At 37.9% G+C, this 22,492-nt stretch overlaps 1 protein-coding gene across 1 annotated transcript in view; it reads left to right on the forward strand.

The window, feature by feature from the left end:
* Nucleotides 1-1,447: 1,447 nt before the first annotated feature.
* The window catches only part of clcf1 (cardiotrophin-like cytokine factor 1), a 31,301-nt gene continuing 10,256 nt past the window's right edge, over nt 1,448-22,492 (forward strand). Inside the window, exon 1 of the mRNA XM_022683505.2 lies at nt 1,448-1,726. Coding sequence (XP_022539226.2) covers nt 1,711-1,726 — 16 coding nt within the window. The 5' untranslated portion in view covers nt 1,448-1,710. The remainder of the gene's footprint in view (nt 1,727-22,492) is intronic.

Consider the following 22,492-nt stretch of genomic DNA (forward strand, 5'->3'; position numbering starts at 1 on the left):
GCTTATAGTAATGAATCCAATAGTCTTCTTTAGTGACTTGTTCCAATTAATGGACTGCTTAGGGCAAAATCTGATCTCAGAAACTAGAGACAAAAACTAGTACTGTTTCCCGTGACTTTTGTCATGTCTCATTAAAGTTAAAATGGCTTGACTTTATATGCAATTTATGCAATGTATGTGGGGTCTCCTGCATTGAATGCAGATGTGATTTGTGCCAGATTCGCTGGGCTGTTCACACAGACAGTTCTAACCAGATGTCGCTGGTTGCAATCATTACCTCCCACTTCACTGTGCTGTGCACTGCAGGGGGTAATGCCCTCTATGATGTATTCCCAGTACACCATAACACTGTATATAAAGGAACTCTATACAGAAATTGAATATTTTAACCATCTAGAACCCACTCAGATCAGGCCTGGATCCAACTCAAATAATTCATGTTGTTTTGCCATAAACATGCTGGTCAGTGTTCAACCTTACTCACAAGATAACACCTTACAGTTTATTCAGGTTAAAATGGGTGTTCCCAATCTGTGCTATGAGGTAACACTTCATGATCAATGTACATACTTCTATCCCATGACTTTTGGCATATATAAACTATGATATATGATATAGCTTTCAGATGCTTTTAAAATGTCATTGCACATCTGATTTACATGATTTACATCATTGACCACGATTTACCTAAAATAAAACCATCCTGAATGCTTTAGTCCACATCTTAACCACTTAATTATTATTTCTTGTTTAATTTATGACCGTCTGGGAAGGCCTCACACTACCTGTTGAAGCTTGCTGCAAGGGTTTCATTGCATTCTGCCCCACAAAGCTGGTGAGGTCAGGTGGGTTCTGAAAGGTCACTTCCATGAGAGATTTGTCCCAGAGGTATTCCAGAGAATGCAGTGCCACAGTGCCACAGCTCCACAGTGTCACAAGCTCAGTGCTGGCTAGAGGGGTTAAAGCTCCTTCAGCGCTGGGCTGTGGAACAGTGGAACATTGAGTATGGTGACCTTAGGCATCCCATTCCAAAAGCAGTGATTTCCTTTGCTTATAGAAGCTTAGATAGCTAAAGAATCCATCCTTCAGATGTGTCTGGATGAGTGTGGACATCCCAAATATCATGTAGGCTACTCCTGCATTAATCTGATAAGGTGTAGTGAGATGAAATACAGTGTAGCAGATGATGGATTCAATTTCTGATAATAATCCCTCCCGGCACTTTGTGGTTAGGAGTCTCGTGGCTGCACTCAGTCAGCTTCCGTCTTTAAACTTTCTTAGACGGTGATTCACCGAGCAGAAGAGGAGGACAGAAAGAGAGAGAGAAAGAAAAGGAGAGAATGAGGGGAATGACAGGGGAGGAGGAGAACAGAGGGAAAAGTAGAGGAGGAGGAGGAGGAGGAGAAGGAGGGGCAGAACCTTCAGTCCTTATAAAACCATTTCACTCACTCACTCACTCACTCTCTCACTCACTTACGTCCACTCTCTCACTCACTCACATATGTCCACTCATTCACACTCCTCATACACAGTCAAAAGTGGCACGTGTCAGAGTCTTCCTCATCCTCCTCATCTTCATCCTTATCTGTATATACACACCTGGAATACCTGGCTGAAGCAAATCCAATTAGACAGGACTGAAACTCAGTCCTGAAGACTGAAGAAGATTCTGAAAAAATCTGAAAAGTCTGAAGATCCTGTGGACGAAGAATGAGACGCTGGGGAGGTAAGAAGACATTTGTTAGACCGCTAAAAAAACTAAACAAAACAAAAAACAAAGTTTACTATGGAAGAAATGAGCAGTAATTTGTTGTACTATCTCAAATCTGTGTATTTAATTTGCATATCTGTTCTAAAAGTTCTCCATGATTTGATATCTTCGCTTCTACTCAAGCACATTTTGGGAGGAACCTATTTTTCTTACTTTTGTTCCATTGCAGTTCTTTATCTTTAGTAATTTAGTAATTTGCAAATTCATTTAAGGATTCATTCTGTTCTTCTGGATCAGCTGGACTTGTTTCGCTGTTATTTATTTCTGAGCTTTAAGTTCTCTAAGAAGAGTCTAAAGAGACTGGATCAAACTTCAGTTCTGATGCTGGACATTTTAAAATGTTCCATTGCAGTTCTCAGAGTGAAGAATTGCAGCGCTTGTGTAGCTGCTCCTTTTATACTTTCACATTTCCTACTTTTATACTTTCGTACTCCAGGAAAATGCTATTATAATCATTATTCTACTGACATAACAGAACATGTCCTTGCTTAAATGGGTTTATGCTGGTCTAGTTAGATCCTGTGTTCCCGTACTTTATGTTTTTAAACTTGAAATTTAATACTGAATGAATAATGTGTGTAAAATCAACCAGATTTTATGATTTTTAAATAATTCAGACCCAGTTTGTCTAAAGACCACCACATATGGACTCCATCTACTGATCAGATTTTAGCGAAGTTTATGACCGGATACTTATATTCAAATTTTACTTATTAAAGTACATTACTGAAGATAATACTAGTATATATATGATTATTACTGTTTTTGTTTAATGGTTGTTTTGTCATGATGCTACAATATATCAGTTTTATGTCTACATACTTGGTCTTGATGACTATGAAGAAGACCAGGCTGTTAATAACAACATATTTAATTTAAAAGTGTTTTTAATTAAAATATTAAAGCACATAATACATACGAGATTAAAGAACAGGGTTTAAACATAGTTCCTTGAACCAAAAATGTTTTCAGAAACTTTCATATCTTCTTTTCCCGACTTTAAGAATAAGAGAGGCTATTTAACCTCAGTTCCGATCACTTTTGAGTTTTAGCTTTTCACAAAGAGTCTAAAGAGTTGATCTAACTGTAGTTCTGATGCTGGAAGTTCCAAGAAGTTCTTCTGCAGTTCTCAGAGTGGAGAAACTCAATGCTTCTGTAGTTTCTGAGCTGCTAATTCTGTATATTTGTGCTTTTGTACTCTAGGGAGATACTATACTTGCTATTACTCCACTAAAGCATCAGTACATGTCTTTGCTTAAATGGGTTCCGGCTGGTCTAGCCACTTCAGCTGGTTTCACATACTCACACTTAAAATTTAACATTAGATGATTAATGTAGGTAAAATCATTAAAAACAACCAATTCTTAAAAACTCCAGGTCCGAATTGGTTACGGACCACATATGGAACATTTTTACTTAAGGCTGTTTTTTATGAAAGGTTTAAGTTTTACATATTAAAGAACTTTTTAACTTTAAGATGATTTTTCTTTATATTATCTTTAGTTTTAATGTTATCAGCTGTTGTTGTTTATTATTTTTATTACAATTAATTATTTTCCCTTTTAGTACTATCTTCATAATAATTCTTATAAGGCGTTTCTAAATATACACTGGATTTCTTTCCTTTTTTACACTTCAGTTCTTTTCTAAAAGTCCTTTCTGTTACATTTAATAATCCGGCTAAAATATAATACTAACCTTTAAACACATTAAAGTTATTTAATTTCTACTGCTTGGGATTAGTAATTGAGATTAGGCCTAGATTAGGGATTTAATCAAATTTTGCCACCTCTGACGGGCTGCTGATTGATCTTATGAAGGAGAAACTCTATCGTGTTGCATTAGGAATATTTTTTTTTACATTTTATCTATTTATCTAAAATTTAGTATTCCATTCTATATCATATTTGATTAACATGTTTGTGATGGTTTACATTATTTAAGAAAGCACTACATTTAAAAAAGAGCACAGACACGTGAGAATGATTTAGGGTTGTTTATGATCTTGGTTACAGCAGTTTTTGATGTTTTATGCAGGTTTTTATCAACCTGACAGCGGTTTACAGCTCAGTGCTAAGCAGATTGAAAACTATGCATCATTAGGGAGCTTTCTAAAACCGGAAACACACACACACATGCGCGGGCACACACACACACACACATTACTAACTTTTTGGGGGTTTAAACAGATTGCGCTTTATTTTAGACACTACAAACTCTGCAATTCATCGAAACCACAAGTCAAATAATTTTTTAAAACTTCAAAAAATCTTTTTTTTTACTTAGAGTCATACATTTTTTGTGCTGGTGTCATTCTGGCTCATAAAAGAGCATAAATTACCTTTGGATCTTACTCACACACACACACACACACACACTCACACACACACCTTGTGTGCAGTTGCAGTGGGGGCGGCTGGGGGTCAGAAGTCGAGGGTCAGCCATGTCTTGTTAACCGACACTGATACGAGAAAGTACATGATTCATGTTGGTCACACATAGGCTGCACACACACACTAAGGGTACACACAGGCAGACCCAGACACACACATACCACCTGTCCTTAGGGAAGCATGTCTGTGAAAAGGAGGATGAGAGTGTGACGAAATGATGCGATTTACACTAAAACAAAGCAGCAGAGCTGTATGTCATGCTCACACACACACACATACACACACTTCCTCTCTCAGTTTCTCTTTTCTGCTTTTTCCTTATGGCCCTCTGTTTTTAACACACACACATGTTATTCGTGAAAAGCAATAATGTACATTCATGGCCAAAATGTTGGCACTTCTGAAACTTTTCCAGAAAATTACGTTTATTTTCTGAACAATTACTGCACCTACACATTTTTTCCTTACACATGTTTATTTTCTTTGTTTGTATTGGAACAAAATTCAACATAATTTCACACAAAACTCCAAAAATGGGCTGGAGATCACATCAGAAACCAGATAAACAGGAGAGAAGTTGACTCAACTTTTGTATTCTGTGTCCCTCTGTGTCAAACTAAGCATAAAGTGGCACTGGGTCGCTTGGCTGTGTATCATGAAATCTACATGGTCAAGGGTCTTCTCTGATTGGTTTGTTTTGTTTAATCAGTCTAATATTGGCCACTTTCATTAACACCTCTTTACTCTGTACTCTGTATACTGAATATAAACCCTACCAAACCCAAATTCAGCACCTGGAATCAAGTCCAGACCTTAAATCTTGTTAATGGATAATGCGGGAACAGGCTGCACCTGGCCAAAGAGCTGCTCATCAGTTAATTGTTTAATTACCTTTTGAGTCACTGAAAGCAGAGGCAGTGAAAAATGGGTGTAGTTCCTAAACAGGTAATGCAATACTGCTGTACAGCTGAAAGTCTTGGTTGCTCAGTTATATATATATATATATATATATATATATATATATATATATATTATATATATATAGGTATATGTTTGAGTAAAATGAACACTGTTGTAGAACACATTCTATAAAATAGGGAAAACATTTCAAATAAAAATCAGTATTGGAATAACCCTGTTTTTAAGCACAGTTTAATGCATATTGTCATGTTCTCCTCCACCAGTCTTACACACTGCTGTTGGATATGCCACTCTGGTGCAAAAATTCAAGCAGTTCAGTTTGGTTTGATGGCTTGAGATCATCCATCTTCCTCTTGATTATATTCCAGAGGTTTTCAATTTGGTAAAATCAAAGAAATACATAATTTTCTACATATACATTTCATTTTCTATGAAGTTGTGTAGGATTTTAACAATTTAATATTCCTCGATTCACAGTGTCATGTGTATACCAGGAATACATAATCAGGAATCATACAGGAATCATAAAATTAATTTATGAAGAACTATCCAGTAGAGGTGGACTCACATTGAAAGTTTTTCTTTCTCCTGTAAATCTGATATTTCAGATATGTAAGTTTTTGTGTGACAGGAATGATATACACAGATAAAGCATAACATTATGACCCTTTCCTTTGAGATTCAAATTGATCGAATGTGGCCGGATATTGGCACACATAGCTATATTTGGCTCCACTGATCATATACAGTAGGATCTATAGCTGCTATTTCACAATGTAGTCCTGTATCTGTTTATCTGCATACTTTATTATGCTCCTTGCATCATGTTTTTTCCATGTTTAGGACCATACAGGACCACACCAGGGCTTTTATTCGAATCATTCTCATTCCATGGTGCTGGAGCTCCACTCACTGCCCACTCTATCAGACACTCCTCTCTAGCTGCTCCACCATGTAGATGACAGATAGAGACAGAAGCTCATCAGTTGCTGCACAGTTTGTGTTGGTCATCCTCTAGTCCTTTATCAGTGCCCACAGCATGCTGCCCATAGGACGCTATTGGATGGCTGTTTTCGATCCAGCAGTGACACTGGGGTGTTTAAAAACTCCAGCAGCACTGCTGTGTGTTATCCACTCGAACCAGCACAACACTCACTAACAGGAATACTGCGGGATTGTATGATTTTCTCTATAGTTTCTAACTAGTTCAGGACATGCAAGAAAACAAGTAACACACACACACATATACCACAGCACACACTCACACTCTTAATCCATCACAGCAATCACACAGAGACCACACTGACAAATACACTCAAATTCATGCGCATGGTTTGACGAGTGAAGCAGGGCTGTTATTAGCGGCTGTCTGTGATCCACACATTAGCATTTATACCCACGCAAAGCTGCGCCAGCAGACAGCGGGCTCGGTGGGAAAAGATGGAGGGTGGAGGAGGGGAGAAGGGGGGAGAGCATGTGTAAGAGAGGTAGAGCGTAGCTTGAAGCTTTAAAGCAAGAGATAGATGTAGAGATGGAGTGATAGAAAGGGGGAAGGAGAGAGAGGGTTAATGCAGGCCAGATCCCCTCTAAAGGGGAAGAGAGAAAGAGAGAGAAAGAGAGAGAGGGAGCACAGGGGAATGATATAAAATCAGTTGGTCACGGTTTGAACAGTTACACATGCTGTTTACATTTTTCCCAAATTAACATGGCCCCTCGCTTTACCAACTCCCTCCTCTCTCCCTCTCTCTCTTAGTCTATCTCCTGTGTCTTTCTTCTCTTCACTCGTTCTTTTTTCCTCTTCTTATTTTGTTGGACAGTCTGGACGGCTTAGAGGACATCTCTCTCTCTCTTACACACACACTTCTCTCTTCCTTTCTGCCTCTCTCTCTCCCTTTCCCTACCTCTACCTCTCTCTCTGTGTTTATTGTGAAGAGAGGGGGGCCGTGTCAGGAGTTAATAGAAACTCGAGTGCGGAAGAACGCAGAGAGGGAAGAGGGGCAGATAATTAAAAAAAGGAAGAGAGGGAAAAGAAAGGTAATTAGAGAGGTAAAAGGACCTACAAGAAAGCAAGAGAGAAAGAGGGGGAGAGAGAGAGAGAGGATGGAGGGGGTGGGATAGAGAGTAAGACAAATAAAGAGGAAAGGGACCAACTTATAGAATAAGAACAAGAAAGAGGGCAATATGTAAGATAGATGTAAAGAAGGAAATAAAGTAAAGTAAAGTAAACGGCGCAGAGGAATGAAGAAGAGACAGATAGTGTCTGAGCAACAAAAAAGAGGGAGTAAAAAAGAGAGAAAGTGATAGAAGTACACAAGAAAGAGACAAGATAAAAAGTAGTGAGCGAGAGAAAGAAATAAGTGGGAAAATTAAAGAGAAGAATGCGAGAAAAAGAGTTAAAATGCAGAGGAGGTGAGAATACAAGGAAAAGGAGAATAAAAGAGAGCAAGAGAAAAGAAGACAGGAAAAAGAATAACCCCCTGCGCAGGGTATACGATAAAGAGGGTGAAAATAGAGAGGGAATGAGAAGAAAAAGAGAGAAGACAGAAAGAGAAAAGAGAGGAGAGAACAAAGTGAGATGGCAGAAAGAAAGAAAGAAAAAAGACTGAATAGAGAGCAAGTGAGAAAGAAAAGAGAAAGAATATAGAAAAAAAGAAAATGACAGAAAGAGGAAGAGAGTATAAAGGGAAGGAGGGAGAAGAATAAAGAACGAAAGAAAGTAAAGAAAGATGGGAGATTGAAGAGTTAGAGATAAATATCTGTAGATATCAGAGAACTGGAGGGAAACAAAATGAAGGCCTGAGAGAAGAGAAAGAAGAAGGGATGGAGGAGTGTGTGAGTGTGTGTGGGGGGGAGGGGGGGTAGTGGGGGTCGGTTGTTGTAAATGCAGGTTTTATTGTCTTTTTTATTCCTCCTTTTGTTTTGATGTTCTTTGGCAGAGCTGACCACGTTTCGGGCCAAATGCGATCAATTTGAATCTCAAACTGAAGCCCAGCGTCTGCTGGGAAAACTACAGAGTGTGTGTGTGTGTGTGTGTGTGCCTGCACTCGTGTTCCTACGTGTGTGTGTGTGTGTGTGTGTATTTGTTTTTAATGAGATCTATCTTTACATGATGTTTAGTAGATGCGGGTGCCTGATACACAACACAGCGCATGTTACTGTTCTACACGCATGTGTATGTATGTGTGTGTGTGTGTGTGTGTGTGTGTGTTGAGTTAGTGAAGGAATGCACGTTTGATTGAGTGCAGACTGCACATAAATCTCCACTTTAACTGTACACAGACACACAACATCGACCCTGACCCCACCGAAACACACACACACACAAACACACACACATATATGAATAAACACAAGACTCTTTGTGTACAGATCTGACCAGCCCATCATATGGCCCATATAACACAGTGTGAAGAGTTCTGATATATGGAGCATATTGGTGATATTACAGTGTTCAGCTGGACTGCAGGTACCACAGCAGCTCAGATTTAATAATATAAATTATAACTAATCATAACTATATAACTAAATATGACTAATTATAACTGATTATAAGTAATCAGCCTCAAAGTGAGGAAAGGTGTATCTGTGTATGGCTATTTGAGAGAAAAATAAAGAGTCAGAGCAACATAGAAAGAAAGGCTATAAAAAAAAAGAAAAAGTGAGAGAGAAACGTGAGAAAGAGGTAGAGATGTGTCTTGTGTGAGAAAATATAACAAGTAAAAAAGAAACTGTCAGAAAGAGACAAAATAGAGAAAAGAGAGACAAAGGTAAGAGACAAGGGGAGATAACAGAGATAGACAATGAAATAAATAAAAGTGAGAGAAGAAGAAAAAAAGAAAGAAAGATTAAAGGGAGAGAATAGCGAGAGATGGAAATAAAGAGAGAGAGAAGAAAACAGAAAGAAAAGAAATGGGAAAGAATAGAGAGACAGAGAGAAAGAGAGAAGGGAGAGAAAAACAAACAGAAAGAAAGAGAAAGGAGAGAAAATAAAGAGACATGGAGAGAAAGAGAGAAAAAAAACTGAAAGAAAGAGAAAAGGGGTAGAATAGAAAGAGAGAGGGAAAGAGAGAAGGAAAAAGAAGAAAGAGAAAGAAAAAAGAAGGGGAAAGAATAGAGAGAGACATGGGGAGAAAGAGAGAAGGGAGAGAAGAAAACAGAAAGAAGGAAAGATAGTAGAGAGAGACCGAGAGGGGAATGAAAAAAAAACAGAAAGAAAGAAAGAAAGAATAGAGAGAGACAGAGAGAAAAGAGAGAAGAAAACAGAAAGAAAGAGAAAGGGGAGAGAATAGAGAGAGACAGAGAGGAGGTAGAGAAGAAAAAGGGAAAAAAGAGAAAGAAAACAGAGAAAAAGTGAGAAGGGAGAAAGAAGAAAGCAGAGAAAGAGGAAAAACAAGAGTGAGAGAAGAATAACTAGACAACGAATAGAAAGTGACATGGGAAAAAATGAGAAAGACAAAAGGGGTCAGAATAAAGAGATTGAGGGAGAGAAGAAAAGATTGGTGAGAGAATGATCAGGGAAAAGAGAGAAAGTGAGACAGTAGAAGGAGACATTGTTAAAAGGCTAAGAAGGATAGGATTAAACAGAAGAAAAGAGAGAAAAGGACTATATATAGACATTTCCAAAGAGAGCAAGAAAGACTGTAGAAAAAGAGAGGAAGAGAGCAGAGAGGGAGACAAGGAGAAAGAGAGAGAAGAAAGAGAGACAGGGATAGATCAAAAAGGGGGGAGGGGGGTGCAAAAGCATAACTTATTGATCTGCCCGTTTGACATCATATCATTGCTGCCAGCTGTTGGCCCAAACAGCACAAACTGTCTCTTCTTTCACACACATACACACACACACACACACACACACACACACACATACTCGTACACATCCCCTTTAATAAAAAGCTTCATTATCCGACAGCTTTCTGAAGGATCCACTTCAGAGGTTACATAAACATGCCAGCGCGCTCGCACTTAGTACAGAAAAGCCGTCATCATCATGGTGTTTACAGCGTCCATAACCACCTCCTACTCTCGCACATACTCTCACACACACTTTCACTCATTCTCATACACTCTCTTACTCCTGCACACTCTCATTCACTCTCACTCACGCTTACTCTCACACACACTCTAAAACATTCTTTTGCGCTCTCACTAACTCTTACTTACTCTCACACACTGTTATCAGCGGCTTATCACAATGGAATGGTGCTGTACATTTAAATGCGGTTGAAATGCGTTAATGGGCTGCAGATAGAAAGGCAGATAGAGATCCATTAAACTTTAAAAGGAGCAATTTTTTAAATAGATCATTCTATTTTACATTTTTATCCCATTGCCTCCACAATTTACACAGCCAATTACCCAACCCACTCATTAGGGTGGTGTGAAGACTAGCACTTGCCTCCTTTGAACTGTTGCTGATGCAGCATTGCCGAGTAGCATTACAGCGCGCTTGGAGGAAAGCGCAGCGACTCGGTTCCGATTCATCAGCTCACAGATGCCCTGTGCTGCGGACAACATCCTTTGGAGTGATGTGGGGAGAGTGCACCATCTACCCACCCAGAGAGAGCAAGGCCAATTGTGCTCTCTCAGGGCTCTGGTAGCTAATGGCAAGCTACATGAACAGGATTCGAACCAGCGATCTCCCGATCATAGTGGCAACGTTTAACCTGCTTGACCACTCTGAGCCCCAAAATTAGCAATTTTTAAATCTTCACAACAATGTAGTACGCAGGCACGTGCGAAGGGGAGGGGCACCTGCCCCCCTTCAGTCTCTGCACGACCCTGGTAGTACGAAAATCTAGTAGAAAACCTCAGGACAGTAACTCCAAAAAAAGCAGGATAAACTCTTTTTTTAATACCCTTAATTCTGAAAGAAGCAATTAATGAACATGTGTTCCAATACTTATATCCATATAGTGTATATATCCAACCAACACTGCAAAACCTTCCACTAAAGAGAATGTCTATTACTGATAGGCACATACAGTACAATATTGTATACTATAAATGTAGTCAAGACCGCTAGAGCTGAGTCCGAATTAAGACCAAGACCAGAATATATAGAGTCAAACTCAAGACTATGACTAGTCAAATCAGAGTCAGGACTTAAAAAATATATTTTTACCAACTTTTAGTGGAAGTCAAGGTAAAAGAGTTTATTTGTATTTATATGTAGTAAACTATAAATAGACAACAATGGATATACTTGTTTTTCATTGGACAGCGATAATATGTATACCCAGTGAAGCTACATAGAGGAGGTATAACACAGCAGAGTCATCTGCTGTCAATTATCCTAAGCTAAATCCTGTAAATAACAGAATCTTCTGACCCTTCCTGGAGCTTCACATCCCAAACTGAAGACCTGACTGGGGTAATGCTGGATAGCTACAGTTGTAAAGCTGTGATTGGGTGGCTAAGTAAATAAAGCAGGGGTTGTGTTGAACATTTCTCATTAATAAAATGACGCAGAGGGTCTCATAATTCTGCAGGGATTTCTTTTAAACATTTCACATCAGTAAGATGATGTAGATTGTGTCATAATTCTGCATGGCTTCAAAGACATCAACAGTTCAGATCTTGGCCCAGGCTCGATCCAGATATGCCATCAATAAAATAAAATGTGAGAAATAAGGAAAAATATGCCAAAAAGCCAAGCCAGAGGAAGCCTATCAGAACAGCTGCCCAGTGCCAACACAGTAAGAGAGTCAGTGCGGTGGAAACGAGCATTGCTCCAAATTTACATGATTCAAAAGTGTCAATTGGTTCCACATGAATTACATCCATCACATCAACACAATTCCTGCCAAGAGAAGTCAACTGCCAGACAGCGTGTGTTGATATAACATATTGCACCCATTTGAAACCACTTGATACATTTGAATCATGTAAATTTAAAGCACTATTTTAAACTGAAAACACTGATGCCCTGCGTTAAGGCAGGGTAATATTGCTATTATCAGTAATATCCAGTTTCGCAATTTTATTCAAACTTATTGTGTCAGAGTTTCAGTGCTGCAACCAGATGTTTGTGGGTTCAAATACCAGAATTGATCAATCGTTGTTAGTGTTAAGACATGGCAGTGAGACAAGGTGGTTACACAATGCTGGTCACACACTGTGACAGCTAGATGGATAAAGAGATAGCTATTATATACATTATAATGTTTACAGTGTAAATTTAAAATTAGTGTAAATACAGTAAACACTAAATAAATAATTAAAAAAAAGAAAAACACTGACTGAGAATGTGTAAAAACTTTGGATAGTTAGTGTATATATAGATGTGTGTGTCGGTGTGTGGCTAAGTGTGGTTGTGTGTGGATACATGTGTGTGTCTGTGAAATCAGTTGCTGAACTTTTCCACTCAAGCTCATCAAAAGTTTTGACTATAAGCTGAAGATAATTACTGTAACCCTCAGTCAGGAAAAGGTGTGTCACTGTCTATTGTGAAGTTATATGTGTTGCGCTTGCGCTTCTGTGTGTGTGTGTCTCTGTGTGTGTGCGTTTGTTTGAGGTTGTGAGGTACATGTTTATGATATGAAGAACCTTTTCCAGATTGAGTGAAGCGAGTTTTTTTATGTGGATGAAAGAGGGATCTGGAGGAGAACAGAAGGAGAGAAGAGAGGAGAGGGGCGGAGTCTAGAGAAGCTAAACTGCCAGGGCTAATCGAGGTTAATAAGCTGCTGTTATTTTGGCTGCGGGCGAAAAAGAGATAAACCACTTCAAACGCAGTGGAGAGAAAAAGAGGTGCGCGCACAGGAGGAGGAATAAAAACAACTTGAAGAACTAGACCGACAGAAAGAGAGAGAGAGAGAGAGAGAGACAGAGTGAGAGAGAGAAACCGCTGCATTATATTAAAAGAGAATGTCACAGAAATACAAAGAAAGAAAGAAAGAAAGAAAGAAAGAAAGTTGATACCAACAAAATATTTAAGTATTTAAATAAATAATTAATAAAAGAAAGAAACGAGTCAAAATAAATAAATACATTATGAAGAAAAAGAGAAGGAAAGAAACAAATAGTTTGGGCAACACAAAAGATGTGAGAACTTTTACCATGGCTTCAGACCTAGTTAGGAAAGGCCAGGTGATGAAAATTGTAAAAATGTATAAACCCTCAGACTTCTAAAACCTCGTCCTAGTAATCATTAGCATGAGCTACTCTAAGCAGCTGCATAACACACACATTAAAACAATACAAACACTGATTCTAACAAATCAGCAGAAGACTAAAGAACACAGCATATTTTTTCCTCAGTTTGTAGTAAAATTAAAAAAATTGTAGACAATACAAATGATTGAGATCCAATTGAGGCATGGAAGACCAAGGAGACATTCTGAGAGACTAATGTAAAGAGGATGAACTTAAACAAATCTCCAAAATCACAATCGACTACCACAGAAGGCACAAGTTAAAGATTTGGCCATGGACTAAACAGTCCAAGACTGGCTAAATATCTCACAAAACTAAAAGCCTTTTGAAAAAGACAAATGTGTGACTGTTAGGATGTTTTCACACCTGAACATCTGGGCCAGAGCCCAAATCAATGCCAATGTAATGTGAAATGTAAGGTGAAAAATACCTTTAGTCAAGCAACAAGAAGTTGAGGCAGGCTTATTGTCAGTATTTTTCACAATACAGAAGAAAGAGAACCAGTGTTGTTCCAAAATCCTGTTCCATTCTGTCCACTGTTGTTCTAAATCGGTTCCAAGAAGAGAGAGATACAGCAAATATAGCAAAATCAAAGGACATAGGAAAGCCATTTAGGCCGCTTGCTAAACTGTGGTGTGAAACCAAATCTAAAAGAAACAAATGTATTTGCTACACTGTATAAATTTGTATACAGTGTCCTTTGATTTTGCTATATTTGCTGTATCTCTCTCTTCTTGGAACCGATTTAGAACAACAGTGGACAGAATGGAACAGGATTTTGGAACAACACTGGTTCTCTTTCTTCTGTATTGTGAAAAATACTGACAATAAGCCTGCCTCAACTTCTTGTTGCTTGACTAAGACCATTTTTACACCTGTAGTTTGTTTGCCTGGCCCAAACCAGTTAATTGTTAATCGGGCGGCACGGTGGCATGTTCCCTTCCTAGCACTGGGTTCTTGGGTTCAAGTCTCTATCTGGGTGTTTTCAGGTTTCAGGTAAAATTGAATACTCTAAAATTACCCAGACAAATTTTAGACGCTAAATTGACCTGGTGTGTATGTATATAGTATGCATGTTAGTTTCTGTGTGTGTAAATGTTTGAACTCTGCTCTGGGTAAAATATTGTAGTGCTTGATGCAGTCTTCCGCTTCTCACCAGTGTGTGGATGAATGCTGAGTATAATTGGTTGTGTGTAAATACTTTAGTAGTAATTGTAAAGAGTAATTGGTTATCTAGAAAGGTGGCAAGAAAGTTCTGTATTCTAGAACTATATCTGTGAAGCTGCTTTAATAACACTAAACATGGAAAATTCACTGCTGCACTTGCAACTCAATATCAGTGTGTATACAGCTTAGCATAGAGCAGAAGTAGAGACAGCGTTTCTTCATAGCTATGGTAATTATCTGGCAAATATATCAGGTTAAACTGCACCTTAACAGCTGTTTAGCTTTAATATGAGTGGTATATTTGAGTAGTTGGGTCGGATCGAGGCTGGATCACATTTTTAACACAAATGGACCGTTACAGAGTTCGCTTGCAACCGGAATAAGATGTCTTGGTGTGGTTATTTTAGTCTGCACCCGTGAGTGATCACTGTTTTTACACCTGCTGGAATGCACTGTACAAAGAGTGCAAACGAATCAGTCTGTTTTAACCGCAATAAATAGTACTGGTGTAAAAACGTTTTGAACTATCCAGAAAAATGTTTTTACAGTGGTGTGCAGTGAGGCCTTTCTAACCCTTCAGAGAAGGGTGACAATAAGTGTATGTAAATAATTACATAATTTTTAACCAGGAAATATATTTATAGTTATTGAAAGTGTAAGGACTTATTTATTTTATAAATTAACAGATTAAATTAAAAACAGCAACTAATTCAAAGCATTAATCTGCGTTTTTCAGTTGCTACAGGACTCTATATCTGACTGACAGCTGTTCTATCCAATCAAAGCTTTTAAAATGGCTTCTGCCTACGTCTCAGAGCGCATGCTGGCTTAGTTCAATAGTTAGCGAACTATCATGGAATTGCGACTATAAATCAGACAGGGGGTAATTGCAGAAGGGGTACCCGCTATATTCACTGCACGCCACTGTGTTTTTACAATGCCCACAAACCAGATCATATTTCAGCAGAGATAAACACTTACCTAGTGTTTTAGACCAAAGAGAAAATCTAAGAAGAGATAGTAGGGGTAAAACACCCTTAAATAGAGCAGTGCAGCAAGCCATCCCATAAACATTAAAACCTAATGCCTTAAAGTTAAAGTAGGAAAAAACATCATATAAGAATTGAAAGACTTAGATGCTACAAAAAGAGTGTGAGCAAATACTGACCCTGCAGGGTGTCCAAACATTTGCTTTTTTTCTCATTTTAAACTGAAAAATAATGTGATAAATAAATATAATAAATGAAGATTTTAGGGGGTGAAAGAAGGCAAAGAGAGAAAAGAAAGAGAGGTGTGGGGGGACGGGTGTGGCTGAGAGGAGGTGGGTGGGCGAGGAAAAGAAAGGATAGGGAAGAGGAAGGCGGAGGAGGAGGAGGAGGAGGGGTGCATATTTCACACCTGCTGAAGACTCAACGCCTCAAACAAGTAATTACACATCTCCACCGTGTCCTCCTGACTGCCTGACAAAAGAACCAGACAGAAGAGTGTGTGATGTTTGTGCTGGAGGACACCCTGAGGCTTTCTCTCTGTGTCTCACACACACACACACACACACACACACATACAACGAGAGTACTGTCGGACCCTCTCTGAAGTTTGAAAGATCATTTGCTGCCATTTTCTCTGTGTGTGTGTGCCTTTAGGAGGCTTAAAAGGGGGCACTGATGATGGCCTTACACACACACACACACACACACACACACACATAGAGGTTTGTTTTTGTGCGATAACAGGACATCTATTTTTAACATCTATTTATGCTTGAAACTAAGAAATGTGTATTTGATATACAGCTCTGGAAAAAATAAGAGATAACTTCAGTTTTCCGAATCAGTTTCTTTGATTTTGCTATTTATATGTTTGAGTAAAATGAGAAATGGATGAAATATGCAGAGCTTTCAGACTTCAAATATTGCAAAGAAAACATCATAATGATCAAGTTCATATTCATAAAGTTTTAAGAGTTCAGAAATCAATATTTGGTGGAGAAACCCTGTTTTTTAATCACAGTTTTCATGCATCTTGGCATGGTCTCCTCTGCCAGTCTTGCACACTGCTTTTCGATAACTTTATGCCACTCCTGGTGCAAAAATTCAAGCAGTTCATCTTGATTTGATGGCTTGTGATCATCCATCTTCCTCTTGATTATATTCCAGAGGTTTTCAATTTGGTAAAATCAAGACTTTATGAATTTAAAGTGGTTTCTTATTTTTTTCAGAGCTGTATATAAGATGTGTAAAAATAATGTGTACCATGTCTTTTAGTTTGTATATTTAAGTACTATCAGCATGCAGTAGTAAGACCTTACCCTCTATTTGACCTCTGACTTTTATTTTTTTCATGATATTTCATGATATTTTTCAAGATATTTCATGTTTCGTAGTTGAGTAGACTCTAATGTTTGAGGAATGTTGGGAATGTAAAGCATTTACCAGTTTATAATATTGCTATTTCTTTTCACAACACCTAAAATACGCTATATTGCCAAAATGACCCACTTGCCTGCATTGTGTTTGGTGATGTAAGGCTTGAATAGAGCTGCAAAACCATGGAAACCAGTTCCATAAGGCTCTCTATGCTCTACGGTTCCTGAGCTAATCTAAAAACCACATAAAGTTTGGAGGCTTGCATTGATTGACTCAGCAGAAAGTTATAAGTCATTTTATGCTGAAAGAGTAAGTTACTGTTGTTCCCAGTCACTTTTACTGTGTTATAATAGCACTGACAGTTGGCTGTGGAATATTTAGTAGTGAGGAAATCTCACGACTGGACTTGTTGCACTGCATTCAATAACAGCAACACACCGGAGTTTACTGAGCTCCTGAGAATGACCCACTCTTTCACTAATGTTTGCAGAATCAGTCTGCATGTCTACAGTAGGTGCTTGGTTTTGCCATGGAAGTGATTGGAATCAATGATTTGAATGGGTGAGTGAATACTTTTGGTAATATAGTTGACCGTTTGGCACCAATGATACGGAGACTTTAGATGTTTCATATGTTATTTTGTCTCATTCGACCTGCAAACACCTCTTAAGGTGTGTAACAGTACAGGGTATTTTTTTTTATTCCACACACATTCTCTATTGGGAAAAGGTCAGGGCTGCAGACAGGCCAGTCCAGTAGCCGTACCCTCTTTTTCCACAGCCATATCTTTAAAAAGTGTGCAGCATGTGGTTTTACATTTTGCGTATCTTTTTAAAAACATGATGCATGGATATCCCTGGAAAAAAAAGTCATCCCTGAAAAAAGAAGACAGCATATCTTGTTTTAAGCTGGCATTTGGACTTTTGTTTGTTGCTGATAACAGTCTGAAAAATCTTTGGTCTAGAGTCCATTTCTGACAAAGAAGATGAGGAATACTGATTCACTAGAATAAAAAAAAGATTACACTGTGTGATGATCCATCCCAGATGCCTCTCAACCCAGTGAAGTCAACACGACTTTTGGACACTTTTGGGTTAAAATAAGGCTTCTGTTTTGCACTTTGGGATTTGCTGCTCAAAGACTGAAAGCCTTTTTATGGATACTTGGTTTTTACCAAATCATGATTATTATCACCTATTAAAATGACCTGTTTGAAATTATAATATGGATTTTTTATTTAATTACTAGACCTAAATTGCATTTTTTTTGGAATGTGCTGCACACCTGAAATGCAGGGATGGACATATATTAACAAATTAAATAAAGTTGACCAATCAAAACATGAAATCTTTTGGCTTAATACTGTTTACAATCAAATAAAAGACACGCTCTAAATAGTTCAAAGGACTTCCATCTGAAAAAATAAAAATGAAAAAATGGGATTTCAACCAACTTTAAGTATACTACACATGTGCCAAGCCTATTTCATCAGTCTTGGTTCATTCAGCTTTCTCATTGGCTCCTGGCACCATATATTCGCATACTGGGTGTGGCCTCTTCCTTATTTACGATCTTTATGTTGGCTGTTGCCCAAAGCTACCTTATCCTAGGAATGTATTATCTGAGCTAATTAAACGATTGATGTGTAAAAAAAACTCAGTAAAGTTGAAAAAAAATGATTTAAGTCAAATACACATCTAGCTTTGACTGAGTTAAGCTGAAAAAAAAAAACATTTGTATATATTTACAACTCAACTCAACTCAGAGGAAAATGATGACTTGACTGAGTTAAGTTGAGCCAACAAATATTTTGTTTCAGTGCAGATTAATTGTAAGAAGCACTGTGCTATATTAATTTGCAATGCAAACGACATAAAAATGAAATTAAAATATGTTTAACTACGTATTTAACACCCTTCTACCCTAGAGCACACACTACCATGATCCTTCAACTTTGGCCTATTTGAAGCCCCCCGGCCACAACATCCTAACCACGGCAGACGCCAGTGTGTCGCTGGCGTTTTCTGTTCTTGAAAACCAAAATATGGTCACCCTACATAAAGTGAGGAGAAATATACAAAAACAACGAACAAACTCACACACACCCACACACACTTATCCACATGCTCATCATAAACACTCATAAACACCCAGATAATCAAACTATCACAATGCACGGCATGTAAACAGTCAACTGGCGTTAAGACAAAGATACCATACCACCAAAACTGAAACATGCAGACGCAGTCTCCAAACAAACACACACATCTCCAAGACGCAGGACCACACACACACACACACACACACTCACACGCTCATACAAATGCACAGAGCAGCTGAGCACGCACATTTGTCACGTTTCTACCCTAGAATAATGTGTATAGAAAGTACACTATATGAACAAAAGTATTGGGACACCTGCTTCTTAAGTCAATGGTATTTTTGAGTCTATATTGTACTGCTTGAATGGAAGACTATCTACCTGATTTTGGAGCATTTAATTTGAGTTTTTGATTGCATTCAGCAACAAGAGCATTGTGAGTTTAGGAAGTTGTCAAGTCATCCCATAAGTAAATGAGGGAGCTCCATCATTCCAGAAAACATGGTTCCACTGCTCCATAGCTCAATACAGGGAGCTTTATATCCCTACAGTCTTTGCATGACATTGGCCAGCAACTAGAAAAGCAGTGTTTGTGCAGTTGCACATCTTGGTCAGCAATGGGTGCAACTTAGCTGAATGCATTAATTTAACCCTTGTGTGGTGTTCGGGTATGTGGGACCCATTTTCATTTTTCATCAAATGATACTAAAAAAATATTTTTTCTAACTCAAACTCATTGGCATTGGCTCATTTTTTGTGAAAAACATATATCAAAACACATTTTCAATAAACACACACTATACACCCCCCCCCCCCATACACACACACACACACACATTTATATTACATACAGTATGTTTGGCCAAGGGCTAATAAACATTGCTTCATTTGTAAATTTGAAACTAAACAAATTTTCTACTCATATCTTGAGTTTAATTCATTTTCTTTTACATTTTATTAAAAAACTAATAAAAAAAGAGTAGCACTTTTTGAAAGAAATGTAACATAAGAAAGGTAAAGGGCAAATATTAACCATGTAAGCTGTTTATATTGCTCGCAATTTAGGTGAAGCAAGCATGTGTAAAGCATTTTAATGTAAAATTGCTTAATTTTGCTGAATTAAATGTGTAACAAAAATATGAACACCACACAAGGGTTAAAGAGGTGTAAACAAATATTTCAATATACAGCTCTGGAAAAAAAAGAAACCACTTAACTTTCTTAAGTTTCTTTGATTTTACCAAACTTAAACTTCTTAAATATAATCAAAAGGAAGATGGATGATCACAAGCCATCAAACCAAGCTGAACTGCATTAATTTTTGCACCAGGAGTGGCATAAAGTTATCCAAAAGCAGTGTGTAAGACTGGTGGAGAAGAACATGGCAAGATGCATTAAAATGTGATTAAAACCAGCGTTTTTCCATCAAATATTGATTTCTGAACTCTTAAAACTTCATGAATATTGTTTTCTTTGCGTTGTTTGAGGTCTGAAAGCTCTGCATCTTTTTTGTTATTTCAGCCATTTCTCATTTTCTAAAAATAAACTATAATATTTTTTATTTGGAATTTGGGAGAAATGTTGTCCGTAGTTTATAGAATAAAACAGCAATGTTCATTATACTCAAACATTCAGAAACTGAAGTGGTCTCTTAATATTTTTCCAGAGCTGAATATTGCATTAGGTGTTTAACCTGTATATGAATATGATCTTGCATCCTAATTTTTGCTCTTTTTCACTTTTTGACATAATGAAAAACTTTTCCTAATGAATGCACCAATTGAAATGCTCCGGAATATATTGGACAAACATCTTTTCACAATGACATCTATTGAAGGTTAACAAGTTTTTTTTCTTCCCCTGTAAAAGTTATTGTTTTTCGAGGCACAACGCTTTTGCGTGACAGCGATGATATACTTTATATGTTTGACCATTTATAGAACCCTTTAGGCCAAAACCTTGGGAAGCCTGTGCTGATTTGATGTGCAGTCCATGATGTATCAAACTCCAAATGCTTTTCATATGCTAGCTTTTTAAATATGTTGCATTCCCTAAATTTGTTTTCAACCATAACAGTAAAACTGGAACCGAACTCCTTTTTTGCTTTGCCGGCAGCATCCTCATGTTGGCCAGTGGACTCGAAGAAAAGACACACAAGCGGTCCCTAAGAATCATTTTCAGCGCTTGTAAGGGGGTCCGCATTTGCCAGGGAAGAAATTAGTGAAAACAATGCTTGGGAGATCATAACTATAAGCAGCTTCTTGCACGTCTTGTTTTTTTTCCTCTTCTTCGCCGCAGTGTTTTCAGTTGCTTGAGTCAAGCAAAACAATTCCACATGGCTGACACCCATGAACAGCGCACAGTAGTGAGGCTCATTACTTTCTCACAGGACAAAATAACACGTGCAACAGTGAAGTCACAATTCACTGAAAAATATGCTTTTCTCTTATTTTACATTTTTTATGTGAATTAATAATACAGAAATACACTGCCTGGCCCAAAAAATAGTTGCAAACATAAAAAAGGTCACACACTCTAAAATTTTGTTGGAGCGCCTTTTGCTTTGATTGCAGTACGCATTCACTGTGCCATTGTTTCAATAAGCTTCTACAATGTCACAAGACTTATTTCAATCCAGTGTTTAATTGTTGCATTGATGATGGTACAGTCTTCTCCAGCACGTCCCAAAGATTCTCAATGAGGTTAAGGTCTGGACTCTGTGGTGAACAATCCATGTGTGAAAATGATGATCTCATGCTCCCTAAATCACTCTTTCACAGTTCCAGCCCCATGAATACTGGCATTCTGTCATCTTGGAATATGGCCGCGCCATCAGGGAAGCAAAAAAAAAAAATCCATTGATGGAATAACCTGCTCTATATTCAGTCAAAATACAGGCAAAAGTACTGGAACATAATTCATTATTATTTCTTTGAAACCAAGTGTATTAAAGATTTTGGAGTATTGCGGTGAGGATTTTAGTGGAGTGAAACCACCCCATCTTGTCTCTACATCTCATATTCATCTCAAGTATATTAGAAGGAGTACATCATTCCAGATTACACAGTTCCACTGGTCCACAGAGTGATGTTGGAGGCTTTATATCCCTCTAGCCCACACTTGGTATTAGGCATTGTGTGCCAACAGGTTCATGTTTTTTATTTACTCCAAGGAATCGTATTATATTGGCAATAATTCTTTACAGGGACCAGACAAGCTGTGTGTGCACACTTGCACTTAGACATTCAGTACCAAACAAACGTTTGGACACACCTCATTTATTACCATTCTTTATTTATTTATTTATTTTCCACATTTTAGACATCAAAACAAATTTAAGTGACACATATGGAATCAAAATTGTTTGGCCTCCACACTTCCCTGACCTAAACCATGTTGAGAGGGGTAATTTTGAGATGAGCTGAACCATATCATGAAAGAATAGCAGCAAACTATTTTTTTTATGTCTTGATTAAACACATTTTGTACACCCAGGCAACCACCAGAGACACCATGGCACCAACCTAGAACAGCCCTGCTGCCAACTGCCAATCAATAGCAACCACTAAGGAATGCCATATCAACCACCTGACAATGCCATAAGCAACCACATAAAGTATAC

This window comes from Astyanax mexicanus, chromosome 10 (assembly GCF_023375975.1).
Source record: "Astyanax mexicanus isolate ESR-SI-001 chromosome 10, AstMex3_surface, whole genome shotgun sequence".
In the NCBI taxonomy this organism is placed as follows: domain Eukaryota; kingdom Metazoa; phylum Chordata; class Actinopteri; order Characiformes; family Acestrorhamphidae; genus Astyanax; species Astyanax mexicanus.